A 22,762-nucleotide genomic window follows, 5' to 3' on the forward strand; every position below is an offset into this window, starting at 1 on the left:
TTTTTTGTATTAATTATTTTTGTATAGAACAAAGTTATATTTATTTTTATTTTGTATTTTAATAATGTTATACGTTATATCATAAATTATTTCATATTTTTTTGATTAACCTTTTATTTGTTCTTTTTACTTTGTTTTGTCTTTTTTTTTTTTTTTTATACGAACAATAATGTATATCATTTAAGGATAAAATAAAAAACTCCTAAAAAAAAAATCATTTTATTTTCAAATGTATAAATAAACTATACCTCTTTCTTTTTTTTTTTTTTTTCTTTTTTTGTAAATTAATATTCCTAAAAAATTTTTTATATAGTATCAAAACGAAATGTAAATACGGAAATTAGAATCATCTTTAAAATAATTATTTTTTTTAATTAATGTATTAAAAAGAAAAGGAAAATAATATATTTGAATTTTACTATTATATAAAATATAATTTTTTATATTTACGGAAAAAATAGAAAAATATTAATAAATAACTCAGTACTTAATAAGGGAAACAAAGTATGCAAATTTTTCAAGTCTTAAATAGTAAAAATGATTTATACTTATTTTTCTACCACTTCTTATTTTTTCATATATTATTAAAAACAATTTTTAATTGAAACTTATAACTATAATAAACATACATATAAATATAAAAATTATATAATTTCAGGAATTTTAATTATCTGTACGATAATTTTTATTTTTTCGTTTTACCTTCAAAGCAAAATATCTATATGTATATTTATTGTTTAAAATTTTTTGTTTAATTTAATAAGGCATAAAAAGAAAACTTAAAGTATATTTTAAAAAGAAAGTATAAATTCAAATTTATTTTATTGTGTTTTTATAAAATGATGGAACAAAATAAAAATTTACCAAAAGATATGTAATAATTAAAAATAAAGAGACAAAAAGAAAATGTATATAATGAAAAATATATGATATAGTCATAGAAAAAGCAATATTAACATATTTTTGATAAAAAAATTTTTGTTTTTTATCATGAGGTATCTTATAATCCTTTATCAAAAAATTCGAATCGTTTATATAATGATTCATTATAATTTTTAAATAATTAAATAATTTCATTGTATCTTCTTTGTAAATAAAAAACTTATTATATTTATTAAGGTTTTCATTAAGATCAGTCATAGCATCACTTTTAATCAGGTTAGTATAATACGACAACTCATTTTGTATTTTTTCTTCATCTAATTTTTCCTCGTAATCTTTTATATAAATATAAATAGATTCAAATATATTTTTTATGTGATTTTTTAAATTATCTTTTTTTAATTTTTGTTCTATTATAGGCGTTCTGTTAAGAAATGTAACTGTTCTATTTTTTGAGCTTAAAGAGAAACTTGGAAAGTTTTTTAATACAAAATATTCATGGGTTTTAGGCAAATGCTTATTATGAATTTTGATTTTCTGAGTTTCCATTTTTATATCTTTCTTTATATTAATTTTTATTATTTGTTTTAATATTTCATAGAAACGTAATATATGATGTGGTTGATCTTTTTTAGTCTCATGTATATAAAATTCAGACTCATTTAAATTATCTAAACAAACAACAAATTCTATACTATCTTTAAATGTAGAGTTGATATTATCTATAAAATTTGATATACCATAATAATAATTTGTAAAAAAAAATAATATATTATAATTTACATCTTCATTTTTATAAACTTCAGAAAATAATTTAATTAATTCAATAACAGCAATGATTGATGAATTTGTTGATGTAGTATGAGAAGAAAAATCACTTACTACATTAAACACATTATAATCAACACAAATAATAATCGTTTTTTTTTTTGTTAAAATAAATGTTTCATTATTTTGTTGCTTGTTAAATATTGAATTAATATTAATGTTATCTTTACTTAAAAAAAAAAATAAATTTTTAGAATTCAATTTATAAATATTCTGACTTTTAGAAATTTGAACACTTATATTTCTAGTTAAATCGAAATATCCAAATTTACTTTTGTAATTATCGTAAATGTATTCTATTTCTTCATCATTTTTTATAAAATATATAGATTGATTTAATTTTAAATTTAGTATCAAACTTTGAAAGAAAAGAATTCTTTTTTCTAGTTTCTCTGCGGTAATATTCTCACATTCTTTTATTTTATTTATTCTAAAAAATTCATTAGTGTCAATATAGGAATTATTTGGTAATATTATTACTATACCATTATTATTATTTGTCATAATAAAATGCATTAAAAAATAGATATTATTTTCATTTATTATTTCATACAAATAAATAAAACCTGAAAATTTAATTAGTTGACGTTTGTTTACAAATTTATTAATATACTGAACTTTTTCTCTTATCAATCTTTCTATTTTAGTCTCATCTTGTAAATCTGCTAACTCATCAATCGTTGAATAATTTTCTTTAAATTTTATATCTTTATATAGAAATAATAAATTTATTATATTATTTTTAAGTGAATGAATGCTAGAGCCAATAAAGTCATTGTTATTCATCATATGTATTAATGGATATGCTTTTGTTTCATATAAACCTCTAGCAAATTCATATTTAAAAAAGAAACAAAAAAATACAAATATTTTGAAGAATATTTTAGTTTTTTTACATATTTTCATTTTTACTTTATTTTTATTTATGAATATTTATATATATATATACTTTAAGGAAATACAAAATTCTATACAATTTACAAAAATAAAAAAAATGGTTTGGTTGAAAAACAAAAAAAAAAAAAAAATTAATAAACAAATAAGTTAAATAAAACAATAGAAAATAGAAAAAAAGAGATTAATTTTTTTAAATAATTATTTTTAACTAACTTTATACTAAAAAAAATCTCCATTACATGCAAATTATTTTTATTAATTTATATAAAAAAAAAAATTTTTTGTTATTAAGAATTACCCTTTTTTTTCTTTTAAATCTTTGTAATTATTTAAGTTATTTTTTATAAGTATATAAATAACCTTATTTATATATAGAAAGAACACATAAAAATTAAAAATTTTTTTTTTTTTTTTTATTTTTAGTAATTATAAAATATTATAGATGAAAGGGTGATATTTTTCAATATTTATAATTTTATATATATGCCTGAAAGCATAACGGTTATATCAATATGAAATATTATCAATATATGAAATCATATAAATATTTTATAGAAGTTCTAAGTTTTAAACTATCTTATCATGAAACATAGGAAAAATGAAAAAATTTTCATAAAGTGAATACATAGCATCTAAAAATGATATTTTTTTTTTTTTTTTCTTTTTTATGATATATAAATTTTTTAAAAGAACACATTTATCAGAACATTTTCATAATTTTTATAAAAAAAATGTATTTTATTTTATTTTATTTTTTATCATATAAATTAAACAAAAAAAAAAATTAATATATTGCCAAATTAACTTTTGATAAACAACATATACATATGTAAGCATTTTGTTTTTCATAGAATTAATAAAAAATTAATTATAATTCTTAATATCTAAATGATTTTACATTACCATTTATTCTTCATAGATTTTTTGAATTTATAATAAAAAGCCAATTATATATATTATCATTTACATTTGTAAAAATTGCAAATACTCCCGTTTTGGCTAAATTGTTTAGTAACTGAAAGGTTAAAATTAAAGAAAATAAAAATGCATAAATGTAAAATATAATACATTATTAAAAAAGAAACTAAACTAAAAAAAGACATTTGATAATATGTGAAATAATAAAGTAAAAAATGAAAAATTATATTACATTTTTCGTTTCCATATGAATAAATATATCTTATATTTAAAATGTCTTTTACATCCATTCTTCGTAAAATTTCATTGGAGACATAAAATTCTACATCATTATAATTATTTTCTGCTTTATAAATAAAAATTTTTATTTTAATATGAATTTAAAAAAAAAAAGAAAAAAAATTCATACATAACTATTTTATGCATAAGATGATATATAAATTATTTAAAATGAATTTACAACAATTAAGTTGTTAAATTATTATATTTTAATATAAATCATTAAAATTATCTATTTTTTTTTTTTTTAACTATATTTTTACCTTTATAATTTTTGAATTTGTTTATATTTACATTTTTATCAACAACTTTTGCTTTTATATAACTTATTAACTTATTATCCTTACGGATATTTTTTTTGGAGATATTTAAACTTTTTTTTAAATAAAATGAATGAATTACATCATTTTTTGGAAATATTTCTTCAATTTTTTTTTCAATAAATGTAAAATCATTGTTTTTTCTTAATTTCTTTTTTAATATTTTTATATACTTTTTGTACAGAATTTCATATTTTTTCTTTAATAAATTATTCTCACTAATTTTATTATTTAAAATTTCTTCTAAATTTTTAATTTTACAAATTTTTTCATTATATTCTAATTCATAGGCTTTATTATCTTCTTCTTTAACTAAAGAATTATTTTTATTCATTAATTTTGAAATTTTCTCACTTGAAGAATCACTATTAATGGAACTTTTAACAACATTTATATTTTTTTCCTATAAAAATTAAGAAAAAATTTTTATAATTTTACAGTATTAAAATGTTAATACTATATACATGTGTTTTATTAATATATTTATTAATTATATAAATATATATATATATAGCAACATTTGATCACAATATTTTACATTTTATTGGTTATTATTGTATTCTATATAAGATTATTATAAAGAATTTTATTTATTTATTTATTTACTTTTAAGATATGAGAATTAGATTCATCTTGTTTTTCTTTTCCTTTTAATAGAGCATGTTTGAGATAAGACAATTGTTTATTTAATGCGTCAATCTTTTTTTTTTTTTTTTTTAATCCTTTGAATAATTCTAAATTAGTTTTGGATAAAAAAAAACATCTTTCATTACTCTCAAATAATTTATTTTTAATTCTATCATAATTATCTAAAATTGTATCACTTTGATATCTAGATGTTTTTAAAAAATTAATGTAAAATATCTATTTATATATATATATATATATGTGTAATATTCTTTTATTTACCTTTCAATAATTTTGTTTTTTGTTTTATATGGAATTATATGTCTTTTATTTTTTAGTTCTTTCTATTGAATAAAATTTTTTTTTTTTTTTTTTTTAAATATTTCATAATAGTTATTACATTTAAATGTATTTATTTAAAATTTTGCAATTTTTTTAGTAAATAATCTTTCTATATTTTCATTTATGTTTTTATTATATTGTTGTAAATCTATTATTTTTATATTATTTTATCTTACGTAAGGAATATCAATATTTTTAGCCAATTGTAATTTTGAAATTAAATTATTCTTTTCTAAAATCATATCATTAGCCATCCTTAACTAAAAAGAAAAAAGACGTTAAATATATCGTACATATAAGCTTTATATAGTTTTAAATTATATGTATATACTTTTAATTTTATTATACTTTATCTTTTTCTTTTTTAATTTCATAATTCTGATTTTTAATTTTCTCTTGTAATAGCAACTTTTCTTTTTTTATTTTATCGTTTAAAATAATCATGGTATTTAATTCTTTTTTCAAATTTTTAATTTCATGTCCTAGTGCGCTTCTTTGTTTTTCATCACTTTGCATTTTATTTTCTAATTTCTTTTTAACAAAAATAAAAATTACAAAAATTTAGAATTTAAATATATATATATTAATTCTTGTATTCTTTTATACCTTTGAATTATCTATTTCAAATTCATACTTTTCTATTATTTTATTTAATTCTAATTTTTGCTCTTCTATAAATTTTATTCTTTTATTTAAATCTCTTATTTCTTGAGCCTACAAAATAAAAAATAAAAAATAAAAATAAATCTTTATGTATTTTACTAAATTCTTATGTGTAGATTTATATAAAATTATTAATTTTTCTTACTTGTTCATCATTATTTTCAACAGCTGTTTCTAATTTATTATTTAAATTTTCATTTGTTTTATTTAATTTATTTATCTATTAAATAATAAATAAAATAATAATTAAGATAAAAAAAAAAAAAAAAATAAAATAAAAAAAAATAAACAAATAATCCACCTCTTTTATGTATCCATTTAAAGTTTCTTTTAAATTAACATTTAGATGCTCTATAATTTTTTCAAATAATTGTCCAATAATTCTATGATCTAAACATCCATCTGTAAACACATAATAAATTTGCAAATATTATTACATAATTTATATATTAATTTTATTTTTCATATTTAATTAATTAATAATTATTTTTTCATTTCATTTATTATTTTATAACTAATTTTTTTTTTTTTTTTTTTTTATTATTTTAATAAAATATATACTTATTTAACCTAATTCAACTTTATCTTGTATTGTCTTGTATTTCTTTGAATGAGTAATTCTTGTTGTACTTTCTAATGAATCAACTCTTAATCTCGCATTGTTATATTTCTTCAATTCTTTTTTTTTTAACATATTTAACAAATTTTTTTTTTTTTTATTACTATTATTGAATAGCAATAATTCTGTATCACTAAAATAATCTCTTAAAATATTTAATGAATTTCTCTTAGATGTGAAATTATCTGTTTCTATTTTAATGAGAGAAAACATATCACTTATCGGTGAGTTCATTTTACATATTTGTTCATTGTATTTTGTTTTTCTTGAAGTATCATCTACAGATATTGTTTCAACTCTATTTAAATCTAAATTCATTTTATTAAATTCTTCATAATTATCTGCATTTATATTTATCACAGGATTACTATGGTTTTTTTCCTTTTTTTCATCGGATAAATAACTTAATTTTCCAGAATCATAACTCTGTATTATTGAATGTTTTGAACAAATATCTTTTCTTAAAAAATTAGTCTGTTCATTTATTTCAGATTCGTTTTCATTCATATTCGTTTTGTTTATATAGAAAAAACTTTTTGTTGTTTTCATTTCATTAATTATTTTATTTGCACCTGATTCATTTACATCTTGTTCATAATTTAACGGGAATAAGGAATTCTGATTGTTTGAATCATCAAATACTCCTGATAACTCACTAGAAATAAAACTTTTTAATTTATTTTCACTTTCATTCTGAGTTTCATTAGAATTAGTTATTTTATCTAATATGTCAATTATACTTAATAATTTTTCTATATTTTCTTTATTCATTTCTAATTTCAAAGATCTATATAATTTTGTATATATTTATATATAAAATACTCACATATATGTTAATATATAATTTTCAAAATTTTTTATTTTTTTTAAAATTAGTTATATACTATATATATTTATTATTCACACTCTTTTAAGTATTTTAAATAATGAATGAAAAAAAAAAAAATTGAAAATTCTTATTGAGTAAAGTGTCTATTCTTAAGAATAGATTAATTTTCTTTTTTTTTCTTTTACTATGTTAAGTATAAAAAATAGGAAAATTATATTTATATTACTCTTCATATGTGCATCTTTTTATGAATTAAATATATAGAGTTTTATTTTTTAAATATTTAAAAAAAATATAGTAGGAAGGAATTTTTCTTTACAGGTAAAATTGTTCTTTTAAATTTATTTGTCTCTTTTCTTTTATACAAAACATATGTTGTAGAAAAATGAAAACAAAAACAAAAAAAGAGCTAATGCACACAAAAAACTTAAAAAAAAAAAACCCTTAAAAAATAGTATTATATTTCGCCATATATATTTTATGGATTTTTATATTAAAAAAAAAAAATGAAAAATATTAAACTAAAAATAAAATTAGAGTCAAAGAAAATAATATGATTAACTCTTAAAAAAAAAAAGGGGAAAACCTTTTGATTATTTGTTTTTTATTTTAAAGACACATTTTCTAAATAATGTTTTTTTCTATAATTTTTTATTTTAAAAAATAATAATATTTAAATTCAACAGAAAAAAAAAATAAAAGAAGAAATTAAAACTAGAATAAGGAAAACAGAAAATCAAATATACACAAAATAAAAAAATGTTGAATAAGACTTCAAAAACATTATAAATAAATTATAACAAAATTAAAATTAAATATGAATGTATTTTGAGATGTATTATATTTATTTTATTTGTTGTTTTTTTTTTTTTTTTTTTTTTTTACTTTAAATAATGTTCTGTTATTATTCCTCTTGAAAAAATTAAAATTATGGTTAATAAAAATTCATATTTATTTAAGTTTATACATAATATTTATAAATGAAAACACAAATAAATTTATATATATATATACATTAATTCTAAATGTCTTTATTATTAAATATTTCTTAATTTTTAATTTTTTAGTAGAGAATATCTAATATGTTAATTTATTTTGTTAAAGATTTAATATATGAAAAATGTATTTTTTTTACTTAGATATATGAAATTTAAATATTCTCAAATTAAATTTTAAGTTTTATGCTGTATTAAAAATATTCTACGAAATAATTTGAAAATTCTATAATTCTCAAAAGTTGAATATTGTATAAAGAATATTTCTAAAATAATGATCTTAAAAAATACATTATTCTCTGTTTATAAATAAATTCTAAAAATATATTAGTTAAATATTTAAAATAATCCAATGTTAATAAAAACTTCTTTAAAGATAAAAAAAAAAAAAAAAAATACTAAATTCGTTTAAATAATAACAAAATTTTAAAAAATATTAATTCTGTATTTCTTGGAATATGAAGATTAAAAAAAAAAAAAGATATTCAAGACTATAATATTTTTAACATTTTTAAAATTAATATAAAAAAAAAATTAGTACCAAAATAGTTCAAAAAAAAAAAAAAAAAAAAAAAAATAAAAAAAAGAAATTAAAATAAAATAAAATCCTATAATATTAAAACCATTTTTATAGTTTTTTATTTTTATTTTTTTTTAATTATTTTGTTTTATTTACTTTTATATATGGTTTTAGATATTTCAAATAAATAAATCCTTAATACGTTCATAAGGATTAATATAAATATAATTTAAAAGAAATGAAATCATTAATTCGCAATATTGTTTTAATGAAAAAATAAATATATTTTTGAGAAAAAGAAAAGAAAAAAGGATGTTTAGTTATAATTTCTTTTTTTTTATTAATTTTGTATAATAATATTATACATATACTTTATTGTGAATTATGAATTATATTCATTATTTATTTCTTGTGTTCAGCAAAATTCTACTGTTAGATATTTTTAAGTATGATGAATTTTTATATATAATAAAAATTTATGCTTCCTGTTGAGAATTTATTTTTCACTGTTATTTTATTTATTTAAATAAATTTTTATCTACAAAAAAGGTTGTGTTATAATATTTTCAATTATATTTTTATCTCGTTTTACTTTATTTTTTTAGTATTAGTAAAAAAAGTACTTAAAAATATATATTTTTGTTAGAGATATGGAATAACTAATAATTTTGATTCTATATTATGAATAAATATATATGACATATTTGAATATATACATATAAATTATATGTACATAGATATACAAACATAAATATGAAATTGTTAGTATAATTTTATGTAATTATTTATTTTACGATTAAGAAATTCTGTACTTATATATTGTAAATTAATTCAATTACATTAATAAATCAAAAATAACATTTTACGAAGAAAGAAAGAAAATTATAAAAATGAAAATATAAATTAAAGAAATTATAATAGTGTTGTATTAAAATAGATAAAATCAGAAAGATTGTATTTTAAGTTACACACAAAAAAAAACAAAAAAAAAACAAAAAAAAATATGGGAGTTAAATATACAAAATATTAAATAAAATTTTTATAATTCATTACATTATATATATATATATATATTATTTTTTATATTATACATTATATTATATATACATATATTTTTATTATAATTTTAATTAATTCAAAAAACTGTTAATTTGGCTATATAAAAAAAAAAAAAAAAAAAAAAAAAAAAAAAAATTTAATTACTGAAAAATTTAACAATAAATTGATTAGTTATTTTTACATATTCTATAAATTGCATTTTGTCTAGCATTATGAATTTATTTGATATTTATTTCAACAATACGTATTATAAAAATATAAAAGGAAATAAAAATATATAAATTATATAAAGAACTTTTATTTTAAATTTATTAGTAAGGGTTTATATTTTTTTATTCAGTTTTTATTAATAATGATTTATATATGCAGTATATATATTATATGTATATAATATACATAAATACATGAACATATATATTTATTGTATGCATATATACATTTCTACTTATTCTTATTTAATTAATGAGTATTTTATACTTTAATTTTTATTTTATTATAATTTGATAAGTTTTTTAGTTTTTTTTTTTTTTTCTTCTTCTTATATTTTTATTATATATATTTTTATTTTTATGTAATTTTCACTTTTTTTTATTTTGTTTTATTTTTTTTATTATGTTTTCTGATTTATATAATTTTTTTTTTTTTTGATATGTATTTATGTATTTTATTTATAAATATTAAAAAAAATAAGCGATAAATAAAAAATACATATGTGAAGTTTTAATTTATGTTATAGTTTAGATAAATATAAGCTTTAGCCTTAAAGTATTTTATTATATTTATCTTTTTTATTTCATTTTTATTTTTTTTAATTTTTGTTTGCTCCTTTAATTTTATTTACGTATATTTGTCTTTTTTTTTTTTTTTCTTTTTCTTTTTTTTTTTTAATTTATATACTTTTTTTTAATTCTATATGATCTCATTGTTTAAAAAAATGTATATATTTTTATATTTTGATTGGCTGCTCTTATTCTTTAATGTAATTTTTTTTTTAAATATAGATTAAACACAACTTTTATCAGTATTTTATTTTATTTTATTTTATTTAATTTTTTTTTATATGTTTTTTGAAGGAATAATTTAATTTTTTTTTTTCATTTTTTTAGCTTTGTTTGAAATTCCTTTTTAAAATAATGTTTTTTATTTATGTGCTATATCTATATGTATTTAAAAGTTTGCGTTATACGTGTTTAGATGAAAGCTTAATATATTACATATGACTGTATCTTAAAATTTTATATTTTTATGTTTATTATTATTTAAATTATAAATTTGTTTATATTTTACGTATTTTATTTATGTGTTTACATATTTATTTTTTCTGATTATGGATTTAAATTCTTTTTATATTTATTTTATTTTAATAAATCATTTTTGTAAAGTTTTTATATATTTGAAATAAATGTAGTATAAATGAATAAAAAAATTACATCTTTATGAAAATATTTTATTATTAATAATCATAATAAAACTATTTATTATTGGGATACAATTTCTATAAATAAAATTTTAGAAAAAAAATTAAATATATTTTTCTCTCTATATATATATTTATATATATATATATATTTACATTTTATATATATATATATATATATTTATATATATATATATATATATAAATATTTTTATACCTCATGAACATTAGTGAGAAATTAGACATAAATATATATAATGAAGAAAAGCAAAAAAATGGCTCAATAAAAATATTATATGATTCAAGCATGAACAGGAATGATATATATAATGATGTTAATAATAATGATAACCTAAATTCATCTGAATTAAAAAATGTTAATAGAGAAATAAGTAAAAATAAAAATGATTCAAGTATAGAAGGTAAGTTATCCTTTGATATTAAAAATGTATTAACACATGCTTATTTGCCTGTATGTATAGAGAAAATGAAAGAAGGAGAATATATGTACAAATGGAATAATAATATATTTCAAAAAAAGACATTAAAATTTTTTTATTTAGATGTTAACAATTATTGTATTCGATGGAATTCAAAAAAGAAAAAATTAAAAGTAAATAAAAATCCTTCTTTATATATATGTGACATAATTAAAATATTAGATGGATCAGAATCATTATTTTTTAAAAAAAAAGAGGCTGAAAAAAATTTATCAATTGAAATAATTAGTACACACAGAAATTTAAGGGTAACTTTTTTAGATATTCAAAGATGGAAAATGTGGTTATTTGGTTTGATGTATTATCAGTATAAATTAGTTAATAAAGGTACAGGGAAAAAAATGAAACCTTTTTTTTATGAAAATAATAAATTATATGATAACTATATTATTTCTGGATTAAAAGATATTAATGTTTTAACATTATCTCAATTATATATTATTTTAAGAAGTCTTAACATATATTTAAATATGAAAATTTTATATCATTATTTTTCTATTTATAAAAATAAAGGCATTATTAACTACTTTGGATTCACAAAAATATTAGAACATATTTTTTCTAATAATCATATATCATTTTATTTTAATATTTATAAAGATAAAAAATTGAATTATATAGACAAAAATAAATTTATTGAATTTTTAATAGATATACAGTGTGAGGGTAAATGTGAAGAAAACATATTTAATAATGAAGAAATTAAAAAATTTTACATTAAGAGTAGCTTAATTAGTAATAATAAAAATGAAAATTCTGTAGATTCATCTTACGAAAATCATGAAATTAATAAGGAAATTAAAATTAAAAAAATAGACAAAAATCAAAAAAACAGAAAAGAAAATTACAACTATATTAATGGAAAAGTATCATATAATAATAAAGATGAAAAAAATACAAATGAAAATAATTTCAACAGTAATGGTTGTACAAATAATAACGAAATTTATTTAAAAAGTAATATAAATCAAAATAATTATATTAAAAATAATCTTAATACTTACGATTGGAATTTAATAAATAAAATAGATGATCAAAATACTAATGAAAATAATATACATTATGATATAAATATTCTCAATACATTTCTCTTTGCAGATGATTTAATGCATTATGATGAAGATTATTTATTGATATTGAGAATATTAAAAAATAAATTAAAATTTAAAGAAAATAACAATATAGAAAAAAAGGAGCATAATGAAGTAGAAAAATACGATCATGAAAATTATAAAACAGAAGAAATTGATCAATATGAAGAGAAGAAAAAAAATTTTAGTAAAGAAAATATAGATAGTAAATATTTTATAAGAGCTAGGGTAATATACAAATTACTAAATACGATAAAAAAATATAATATTCCTTTTGTAATTATTAATGAAAATCATTATTTAACTCAAATAGGTTTAGTCTATTTCTTGTTATCAAAGGAAAATAGTATTATGTGCCCAGAATATTCTAAAGTATATCAAAATATGAACATGCCTTTGTGTAATTATTGGATAAATAGTAGTCATAATAGCTATCTTGGTAGAAAACAAATATTTAGTACTAGTAATATTGAACAATATATATATATTTTAATAGATGGATGTAGGTGTGTAGAATTTGATTGTTATTATTTTAATAAAAACATTGTTGTATATCATGGCTTTTATGGTTATAAACTTACATCTTCCATCTTATTTTGCGATACACTAATTGCATGCAAAATTTTTGGTTTTACTACTTCTCCATATCCCATAATATTATCACTAGAAATTCATTGTAAAAATAAACATAAAAATTTAATTGCAAAAATATTAATATGCATATTAGGAAATCAATTATATATACCAAAAACAAGAGATGAAATTAATAATATAACTCCAAATAAATGTAAAAATAAGTTTTTAGCTAAATATAAGCATTTTGATAATAACGAAAGTTCAGGTTTTTATTATATATTTGAAGGATTGCAAAGCATAATGTATGATGAAATTAGTTATCTTTCAGATATTGTTGGAGAAGATGAGGAAGAAGATGCAGAAGAAAGAGATGATATATATGATATAGAAGAAAATATAGATGAAGATATAGAAAATAATGTTGAAATGTGGAATACAAATAATGATAAAAAGAAAAATATGTATGTAAATAAGTTATATAATTCATCATCATTAGAAAGAGATCAAGAAGAAGAAAATAATGCATCTGAAAAAAAGAATTTTTTAAGTATATTAAATATGAAAAAAAATGAAAATAATGTAGATAATAGTATTAATAATAGCTTATTTAATCATAGCAAAAAAGAAAAATTAAATGGAATAGATGAAAAAAAAAAAATAATTAAAAAAAAGAGTGAGAATTTTGAAGTAAAAAATAACAATTTATTGAATGAATATTCATGTTTAAAAGGTTATGTTTTTCGAAATTTTTGTGAAAATAGAAAATATAATGAAATATGTTCAATTAGTGAAAATAAATTTATTAAATTAATTAAAAAAAATGAAAAAGAAATTATCAAATATAACCAGAAAACATTAACACGTGTTTACCCATCAGGAACAAGATTAGCATCAACAAATTTTAATCCTTTAATATTTTGGAATGCTGGAATACAAGTTGTTGCATTAAATTATCAGTATAATGGCTTAAGTATGTTATTAAATAAAGGTAGATTTTTAGAAAATGGAGGAAAACATTCAGGTTATATTTTAAAACCCAAATTATTAAGATTTAGTGAAAAAAACGATTATAACATTTTATCATTGAACTTACAAATATTATCTCTACATCAAATAAATTTATTATTCTCCATTAAAAATAAATATCAAGAGAAAAAATTAAAAAAGAAATTATTTAAAATGGATATGATTCAAAGAATACAGACACATAAAAAAATTAATAAAAAAATGAAAAATTTTAAGGATTTACAAAAACTAGAAAAAGAAAAAAAAAATTTTCTTTTTTCAGATATTCAATCAGATGACAATAAAAAAAATGTGAATCATGAATTTCTTTTAAATAAATTTAATGATAATGACAATGATGTTAATTATATTCATAATAAATTTTCTAATATAGAAAAAAAATATGAAGATATGCTATCAGAATATAAATCCTTTTTATTATGTTCATCCTTATCACATAGTAGTAGTTTTAATAGTTGCAGTAGCAATACAACTGCATCAAATAATGGAAAAGTTTTAAATAAAAGTTCCTCATCAAAATTTAAAAATAAAAGTTTTTATCAAACTTTTGAAGAATTAAAAAAAGCAAATAATTTATTTTTTTATTTATATGTAACTATTTCTGTACATGGATATAATGAGCAAAAATATTATTTTAAAACGGAAATAGCTAAAGTTAATTTTTATGATTTAAATTATTGGTAAAGTTTTATACTTTTTTAATATATATATATATATATATAAATATATATATAAATTTTTTTTTTCAGTTGGTCAAATCCTTCTAATTTCCAAATGAAAATATGTTACCCTTCACTAGCTCTTATTGTATTTGAATTAAAAGCATATGTAGGATAAATAAATAAAAAATAATGTGAATTATAAAATATTTGATATATGAAATAGCATATATCATTCTTAATAAATTTAATGCATTATAGTTGATTCTTATTAATATTATAAAATTATTTTCTTTTTTTTTTATTCTTTAATATATAGGATACTGTTAAGAGTGAAGTAATAGCTTGCGCATGTTTTCCAGTTAAATGTTTAAGAGAAGGGTAAGTTAAAAAAAACTTTTAAAATAAATATAATTTTAAATATTTAAAGCAATTTTTTTTTTATTATTTTTTATTTAATTTTTAACTTTCATCAGTATCAGATTTGTTCCATTATGTGACAAATACTTAAAAGACATTAGAGGATCAGGAATTTTAGTTAACCTAAAAATTACAACTAATAACTAAAACTTTAGAATTATAAAAATTCAAAAAGCTAATATTATTTAAAAATTTTAATTAAATATATTTTGTAACATTTTTTTTTTTTTTTTTTCTTTTTTTTTAAAGCAATCTTTTGTTTTTAATTTCATTTTGTACGTATGACCAAAATATTTGTTAACTTCTATATATTTTTTGTCATTTTTTAAATTCTTTATATATATATATATATATAAATATTTGTTCATATTTAATTTTTCATTAAATCCTTATTTTTTTTTTATCATGCAATCTTATGTATTTCTTATTTTAAAAACATATTATCACAACAAATAAAATATATAAAACACAAAAATTAATTTCAGATAATATTATATAAAACGCTTAGAAATTATTTTTTAAACTTTTATTTGTATTCTTTTTTTCAACTTGATTACTCATACATTTTTTTTTAATAAAGATTCACATAAACTTTTTAATTATAAATCATACATAATTTTTTGTTAGATAAAACAATTATATTAGTATATACTTTGTATTTCTTTAAGTTATACATAAATAGATATTTTATTACATTTCAAATGTTATTTAATTTTTTTTTTTAATTCAAAAAATTATTTAAATTTACAAATGTTTATGTAACTATGGATATATAGAAATACTATTAAAAAGCATATTGCACCATTTTCGTTTGCTAGACTATTAATAGTTTATTTTTTTTTTTTTTTTAATGTTTTAAAAAATACTATATTATTTATATTAAAAAATCAAAAAAAAAAAAAAAATTACGAAATATATTTTATAAATTGTGATAATTATGTATTTTATTATTTTTACAGAATATTAGTAGCTTATTGCATAGAATAATAAAAGAAATGAAAACTTTTTTTTTCATGGAAAAATAAATATAACTATTATAATTTTTTAAAATTATATTTTAAGATTTATTAATTGCTACTATTTTTTTTTTTTTTTTTTTTCCTTAACGGATCATAAAAATACATACACTTGATTAATTGTAACTATATATATATATATATTTGTATTTTATTTTTTTTTCAAAAATTTGCGGTTATTTGAAATTACATATATATTTTAAGTCAACTATTATAATTTATTTTTTTCATTTAAAACATAAAAATATAATAAATTAATTTAGTTTAATGAATTGAAATATGAAAAATTTGAAAGGCAGTTTAAAATTGCTTAATTCAAATATAAATATAGAAGAAAAAAAAAAAATATGGTTAAATATAATTAAAAGTGATACAGTTAATTTAAAAGGAATAGGAAAAAATCTAAAAAATGTTGCTTTGTCGTTTTTTAAAGAAAATTATATATACAATGAGGAAAATTTAATCATTTTAAATTCATTCTGTAAAGAAAAACTAGATGAATATCTTGTAAATCATGAAATTATAGATTTTTTGCAGAAAATATTTTTATTTTATGAGTATTTTATAAGTGAACAAAATAATGATATTAATAAAAAACAGTTTATTGAAAACGTGTGTGATTGTTGTAAAAGGATATTTTTAAAAAATATTATAAAATACGAAAAGGAGATACTAGATTTTTTATTAAAAAATTTAATTAATTATATTAATAAATATTCATTTACGTTTATATATCAATCTTTATATAATATATATCAATATCATACTAAAAGTTATAGAAAATTATATCATCATAAAAATGAAAGATTTAATTTTTTACTAAACTTAGAAAGTGTAAAAATAAATGATGATATTCTATTGATTAATAATAATAGATTTTATTTAGATAATTTTTTTATGTTAGACGAAAATGATGAAAAAAATATAAGGGAACGTTTTTCTGAAAAAAAGGGGAATGGTATTTATAATAATTTAAATAATATGCAAAATGAACAAGAAAAAAAGGAGAAAGATGAAGAAGATAAAAAAAAGAAAAGAAAAGATGAAACTACATTTAAAAATGGAGAATATAAACCTCATACTCTTAATAGGAGTAGATTGATTAAGATAAATAATTTAAACGAAGAATTTATATGTTTTTATATGTTTAAATATTTTAAATCTTGTTTCGATAATATTAATTTTTATTTAATAGAAAAATTTATAGAAAATTATTATGTTAATCATAATAATGAGAATATTTATAAAGAATTGTTCTTGTTTTTCTTTTTAATTTACAATAATAAAATGCACAATATTGTAGACAGAATTTTCAATGATACCATAAATTATTTAAATAATTGTAATAATTTAGAAATTAAAAAGAAAAAGAAATTATTAAATAATGAATCATTAGAGGGTAGAAATTTGTGTCTTAATGATTTTTTATTTTATTTTGAATTATTAATAAATATTATAACATATAAAAATTTCCAGTATGAAAACAATTATGAATATTATATTAATTATCTTAAATTACTACATGAAAATAACACATTTCAAGAATTATTCATTGATTCTTTTTTTTTTGTTTTTGTTAGTGTTGAAGAAGATACTATTAGAAACATTCTTTTAGTTAATTTTGTAAAATATTTTTCTAAAAAATATTTAATTTTGTCAAAATTATTTATGAACGTAAAAAATATTTTCCATATAATTTATGATATAAATGATAAAAATATCATTTACAATGAAAACGTGTTTAATAATATATCAACTGGAAAATTTTTACAATATGATAAAGAAAACAGTATAAAAATTGAATTTAATTATCTTTCATATATAGCAAAAAATATATGTATAGACAAATATATTTGCTTATTTTTTAAAGAAGTATATTATATTATCAGCAAGAGCAATATTGATTTCTTTTGTTATATCACTCAACTGTATCTCTATATTTATGATAACATTCTTAATAAAACAATAAACATAATTTATGAAAATGAAATGAATTTAAATGATAATTCTTTTGATATTTGTAAAAGAATCCTCAAGCCTTTTTTATTTGTATATCTTGGATTATTTGATAATTTTGTGCAGAAATTAAAAAAAAAATTATTTAGTGAAAAAGTTATGCTTTCATTTTCATTTTTAAACAAATATCTATTCAAAAATATGTTTGAAAAAACATTTTTACAAAAAGATTTGTTTTATGTTATATATCAAATATATTTTCTGTTATATTCTCTAAAATACAATTTCCTTAGCTTTTTAACAAACATCATAACAACCAAAAGAAAAATAAATGAATATCTTGTATATTTTCTAAAAATGAAAGAACAAAACTGTAAAAATAACATAAATAAAGAAATAATGCATGATGAAATACAAATTTTAGATAAAAATTCATCTGAAAGTGATACTCATGAAAATAAAAACAAACATAATAGAAATAATGAGAATTTTGAAGATTATAATGAAGAGAAGGAAGAGGAAGAAAAAGAAGAGGAAGAAAAAGAAGATGAAGAAGAAGGAGATGAAGAAGAAGATGAAGAAGAAGAAGAAGGAAAAGAAAGAAAGAAAAGCGATTGTAAATATTCTTATATACGTAATAAAAATAAAGATATCAAAATGGACACATATGAAAAAAAAGAAAGAAAATTAAAAAAAAAATCAAATTGTAAAAATGGTAGTAATGAAACAAGTGATGAAGAAATTAATAAAGGAATTTTTAATCACGAAAAAAAAAAAGATATTAATACACATACTAACCATGAAAAAATATATGTAAGTAAGGAAGGAAAAAATAATAATAACCACAGCGACAAAAAAAATTTTAAAAAAATAAAAATAATGAATTTTTTTGAAAAAAATTACTCCATATTAAAATATTTTGAGTCCAACACAGAAAATATTTTGGAAAAATATTGCACTACAGATTTAAATGAAAGTTTAATTATTAAAGAAAAAACCAAATTAAAAAAGATCAGTCATAATAAATCTGTAATATTTGAATCAGACGAAAAAGTTAAATTTAGGAAAAAATTAAATCATTTTTATGATAATAAAATAGAAATTGATGAAATAATCAGCGAATTATTTTTATATAATAAAGATAATATATATAGTAAAATTTTAAAAAATAATTTGTTAATAATAAAAGAATTAAAAAATATAAAAATGGAAATATTATATCCTATTTTTAATTCTAGTTTAGTATTTTTATTTGATGACTTTTATTTTTTTATAATTCAAAATATAAAATTAGTTATAGAAGGCAAAGAAAAAAATTTTTCTGATCATAAAATATTTTTAAACATATCTCTTATTTTGTTACACTGTCTAACAAAAGATGTAAAAATAGAAAAATATCTTGTATCCATTTTTTATATTTTAAAATTATCTTTTAATAAATTAAAATCATTGCAAATTATAGATGAAATAAAAAACAATGACATTAATGAAATATATAACAAAAATAAAAAGTGTTTTGAAAATATTATCAAATACTATAATATAAAAAAAGATAAATTCATAAAATTTAATGTGACTGAAAAAAACGAAGACTATAAAACTACTACTTCATTACACCATATAGAAGAAGAAATAAGATTACATCAAAATATTTTTTATATTTTTTTAAAGTTATTACAAAATATATCTGAAGTACATAATTTATATTATAATTTTAAATTTATAATATACGATATCTTATTCTCAGAATATTCCAATAAAAGTATAATTTTTTCTTGCTTAAAATGCATTTTAGACAAAAGTAAATTAAATGAAATATATAATTACTGTTTAAAAATCCTAAATGATTTAAAGGTAGATAATAGTCATCTTAAAAATATAATGATTAATGAAAATTTCAATAATCCTAGTAATACAAATAATAGTATTAATGATGAAAACAAAAAGAAAAAAGAAATAAAAACTGAAGAAAAAAAAATGTGTAATTTAAGCGATAATTATAATAATAATCATGAAAAAAATAAGGATAGCTTAGTAACAAGTTTGAATGAGTCAAATATAAAAAGGAAAGATTATTCACTGATTTTATTAAATAATCAAATTTTAAATATTAATTTTTTGGACTATAATAACATTAATAATAAAAAGGTATCTTCATTATATATAAATATAATAATATTCTATTATATAATAAAGCAAAATGAAAAAAATAATAAAAAGGGTATATATGATAATTATATAAAATTAAATTTAGAAAACTTCTATGACATCATAAATAAATTTTTATGTATTTTATATTCGACAAATTCTTTAAATTCTTATTATGATAAATATTTAAAATACTTATGTTTAAAAGTTTTTAAAAGAATTTATAATTATTTTTTAATAAATGAAGCAGAAATATATTTGAAACATTTGAAAAATAACAGTACAGAAAATATTATAAATGAAGATAAAAAATTAAATGATTTAAAATATTTAAAGAACCAAATTAGAGATTTCTTTGAATTTATATTAAATAAAGAAATTAAAAATTATTTTAGAAAAGAAAATTCTAGTAAAATTCCTTTAGATGAATATAAATTTTTCTTTTTAAACAATTTGCGTTGTAATAGTTTTATACTAAAAAATACCAACTTTATTTTTTTGATTAATTCCATGTTATTTATTTTTAATATTAAGTATGACAAATATACCTTTTATAAAATGATATCAATAATTTTATTAGAAAAAAATGAAGGTAGAAATTATATATTAAGGAAACTTATGCATTCTATAAAAAAGTTTTTTAAAATAAGTTATATATATAATAATGTAAAAAGAGAAAATAAAAAAAATAAAATTAGACTAAATAATGAATTAACAAGACATTCTGTTTTATTATATATTATTAGAATTACTGTAATTCTTTTTTTATTAATAGATTATAATCAGGTAAACAAGGAAAAATTTATAAAAGAGGACTATATAAATTACTCAATGTTTATTAATGATTACGTAAAAAAAAAGTCTCTAGAATATTATTACACCCAATTAAACTTTTTGCTTTTCAGAATTTTCTATGATGAAAAAAATTTACCACATTTCTTTAAAATTTTTTTCAGCACCTTGTACATTATATCTTTTAAAAAAAGAGACGAAAACATGAGCTACTTTTTTGACAAAATATTTAATATCAAGAATGATTATGAAATGATTCTATTAAAAGATAAAGCAAGTATTAATCATTCTTTTGATGATAAAGATAGTATCAAATGTGAAAAAGAAAAAAAAGAGAAAGTGATTAGTAATTTTAAAAAAATTGAAGAAATAAATGATGGTATGAAAAATATAAATGCCAATGAAAAAAAAAGAAAAAATCTTAAAGAAAATTCAGATAAGGAAAATAATATTGCTTCTGATGAAAAGAATTATCATAAAATATTAAGAAGCTATAAAAAATACAATGAATTGAATGAAAATGATAAAAATAATAATTCTTTTGATATGAAAAATAAAAATTATATTGAAGTTGATAGTTCACATAATTCTTCAAATGATTCAGATGAATCGTTTAGAATAAATATAAATACCAAAAATAAAAAGAAAAATTCAAATAATAAAAAAAATATTTCATTGAATCAAAAAAAAAATACTACAGAAAGTGTAACTTATACAAGTAAATATAATCAGTTAACCGAGAAAAAAAAAAATAGTAAGGATGAAGTAGATGAAGAATTGAAAATTAGTAATACAAATGAAAAAGTTAAGCTTGATGAAAATGAAAAAGATAATTTAATAAAAGGAAATTTTATTTTTAATGCATCTTTATCAATTAAGATTTTAAATCATTTTATTTTTTTATGTAAAGGATTTCATGAAGATTTAGAATTAAAAATATATAATGGTATAGTTATGAATTTAAAAGAAAATGAAAATGATAGAGAAAAATTAAAAAATCTTTTAAAAGCAACGTTCATAGAAGATGATAAAACTTCTATAAAGTACAAGAAAAAATTAGAATTATTGAGAATTATTGAAACGAAAATTATTTTTCTTAATTATATAAAAAATAATTTAGAAAAAAGAAAATCTCTCATAACTAGAATGAGTGAAGTAAACTTAAATATTTTTAAAAATAAATCAACGTTTAATATTGAAATAGATTTTATCTAATCTTTATACAAAAATAAGAAAATATATATATATATATATTAATATCATTATTTTTTTTTAAAATATTTTTTCCTCTTGTAATTTTAATAAAATTAGGATATACAAATCATTGAGTATTTTTTTTTTTTTTTTTTTTTTTTTAATATTTCAAATAAAAAAAAAAAATTT

The 22,762-nt window shown here is 16.3% G+C and overlaps 4 protein-coding genes across 4 annotated transcripts; 2 read left to right on the forward strand and 2 right to left on the reverse strand.

Annotated features, from left to right (window-relative positions):
- Positions 1 to 816: 816 nt before the first annotated feature.
- Positions 817 to 2,616, reverse strand: PGAL8A_00389500 (conserved Plasmodium protein, unknown function; the record flags this gene model as incomplete). The annotated part of the gene is made up of 1 exon (XM_028670240.1): positions 817 to 2,616. One exon carries the CDS (start codon positions 2,614 to 2,616, stop codon positions 817 to 819), a length of 1,800 nt encoding a protein of 599 aa, XP_028527012.1.
- Positions 2,617 to 3,566: 950 nt separating this feature from the next.
- Positions 3,567 to 7,146, reverse strand: PGAL8A_00389600 (conserved Plasmodium protein, unknown function; the record flags this gene model as incomplete). Its single annotated transcript, XM_028670241.1, has 11 exons — positions 3,567 to 3,622; positions 3,758 to 3,871; positions 4,068 to 4,527; positions 4,731 to 4,956; positions 5,034 to 5,095; positions 5,270 to 5,353; positions 5,442 to 5,624; positions 5,700 to 5,807; positions 5,902 to 5,976; positions 6,058 to 6,158; positions 6,327 to 7,146. 11 exons carry the CDS (start codon positions 7,144 to 7,146, stop codon positions 3,567 to 3,569), a joined length of 2,289 nt encoding a protein of 762 aa, XP_028527013.1.
- Positions 7,147 to 11,415: 4,269 nt separating this feature from the next.
- On the forward strand, positions 11,416 to 15,614 carry PI-PLC (phosphoinositide-specific phospholipase C, putative; the record flags this gene model as incomplete). The annotated part of the gene is made up of 4 exons (XM_028670242.1): positions 11,416 to 15,068; positions 15,138 to 15,216; positions 15,367 to 15,428; positions 15,524 to 15,614. 4 exons carry the CDS (start codon positions 11,416 to 11,418, stop codon positions 15,612 to 15,614), a joined length of 3,885 nt encoding a protein of 1,294 aa, XP_028527014.1.
- Positions 15,615 to 16,762: 1,148 nt separating this feature from the next.
- On the forward strand, positions 16,763 to 22,594 carry PGAL8A_00389800 (conserved Plasmodium protein, unknown function; the record flags this gene model as incomplete). The annotated part of the gene is made up of 1 exon (XM_028670243.1): positions 16,763 to 22,594. One exon carries the CDS (start codon positions 16,763 to 16,765, stop codon positions 22,592 to 22,594), a length of 5,832 nt encoding a protein of 1,943 aa, XP_028527015.1.
- Positions 22,595 to 22,762: the final 168 nt, after the last annotated feature.

This window comes from Plasmodium gallinaceum (assembly GCF_900005855.1).
Source record: "Plasmodium gallinaceum strain 8A genome assembly, contig: PGAL8A_v1_108, whole genome shotgun sequence".
NCBI classification, from domain to species: Eukaryota; Apicomplexa; class Aconoidasida; order Haemosporida; family Plasmodiidae; genus Plasmodium; species Plasmodium gallinaceum.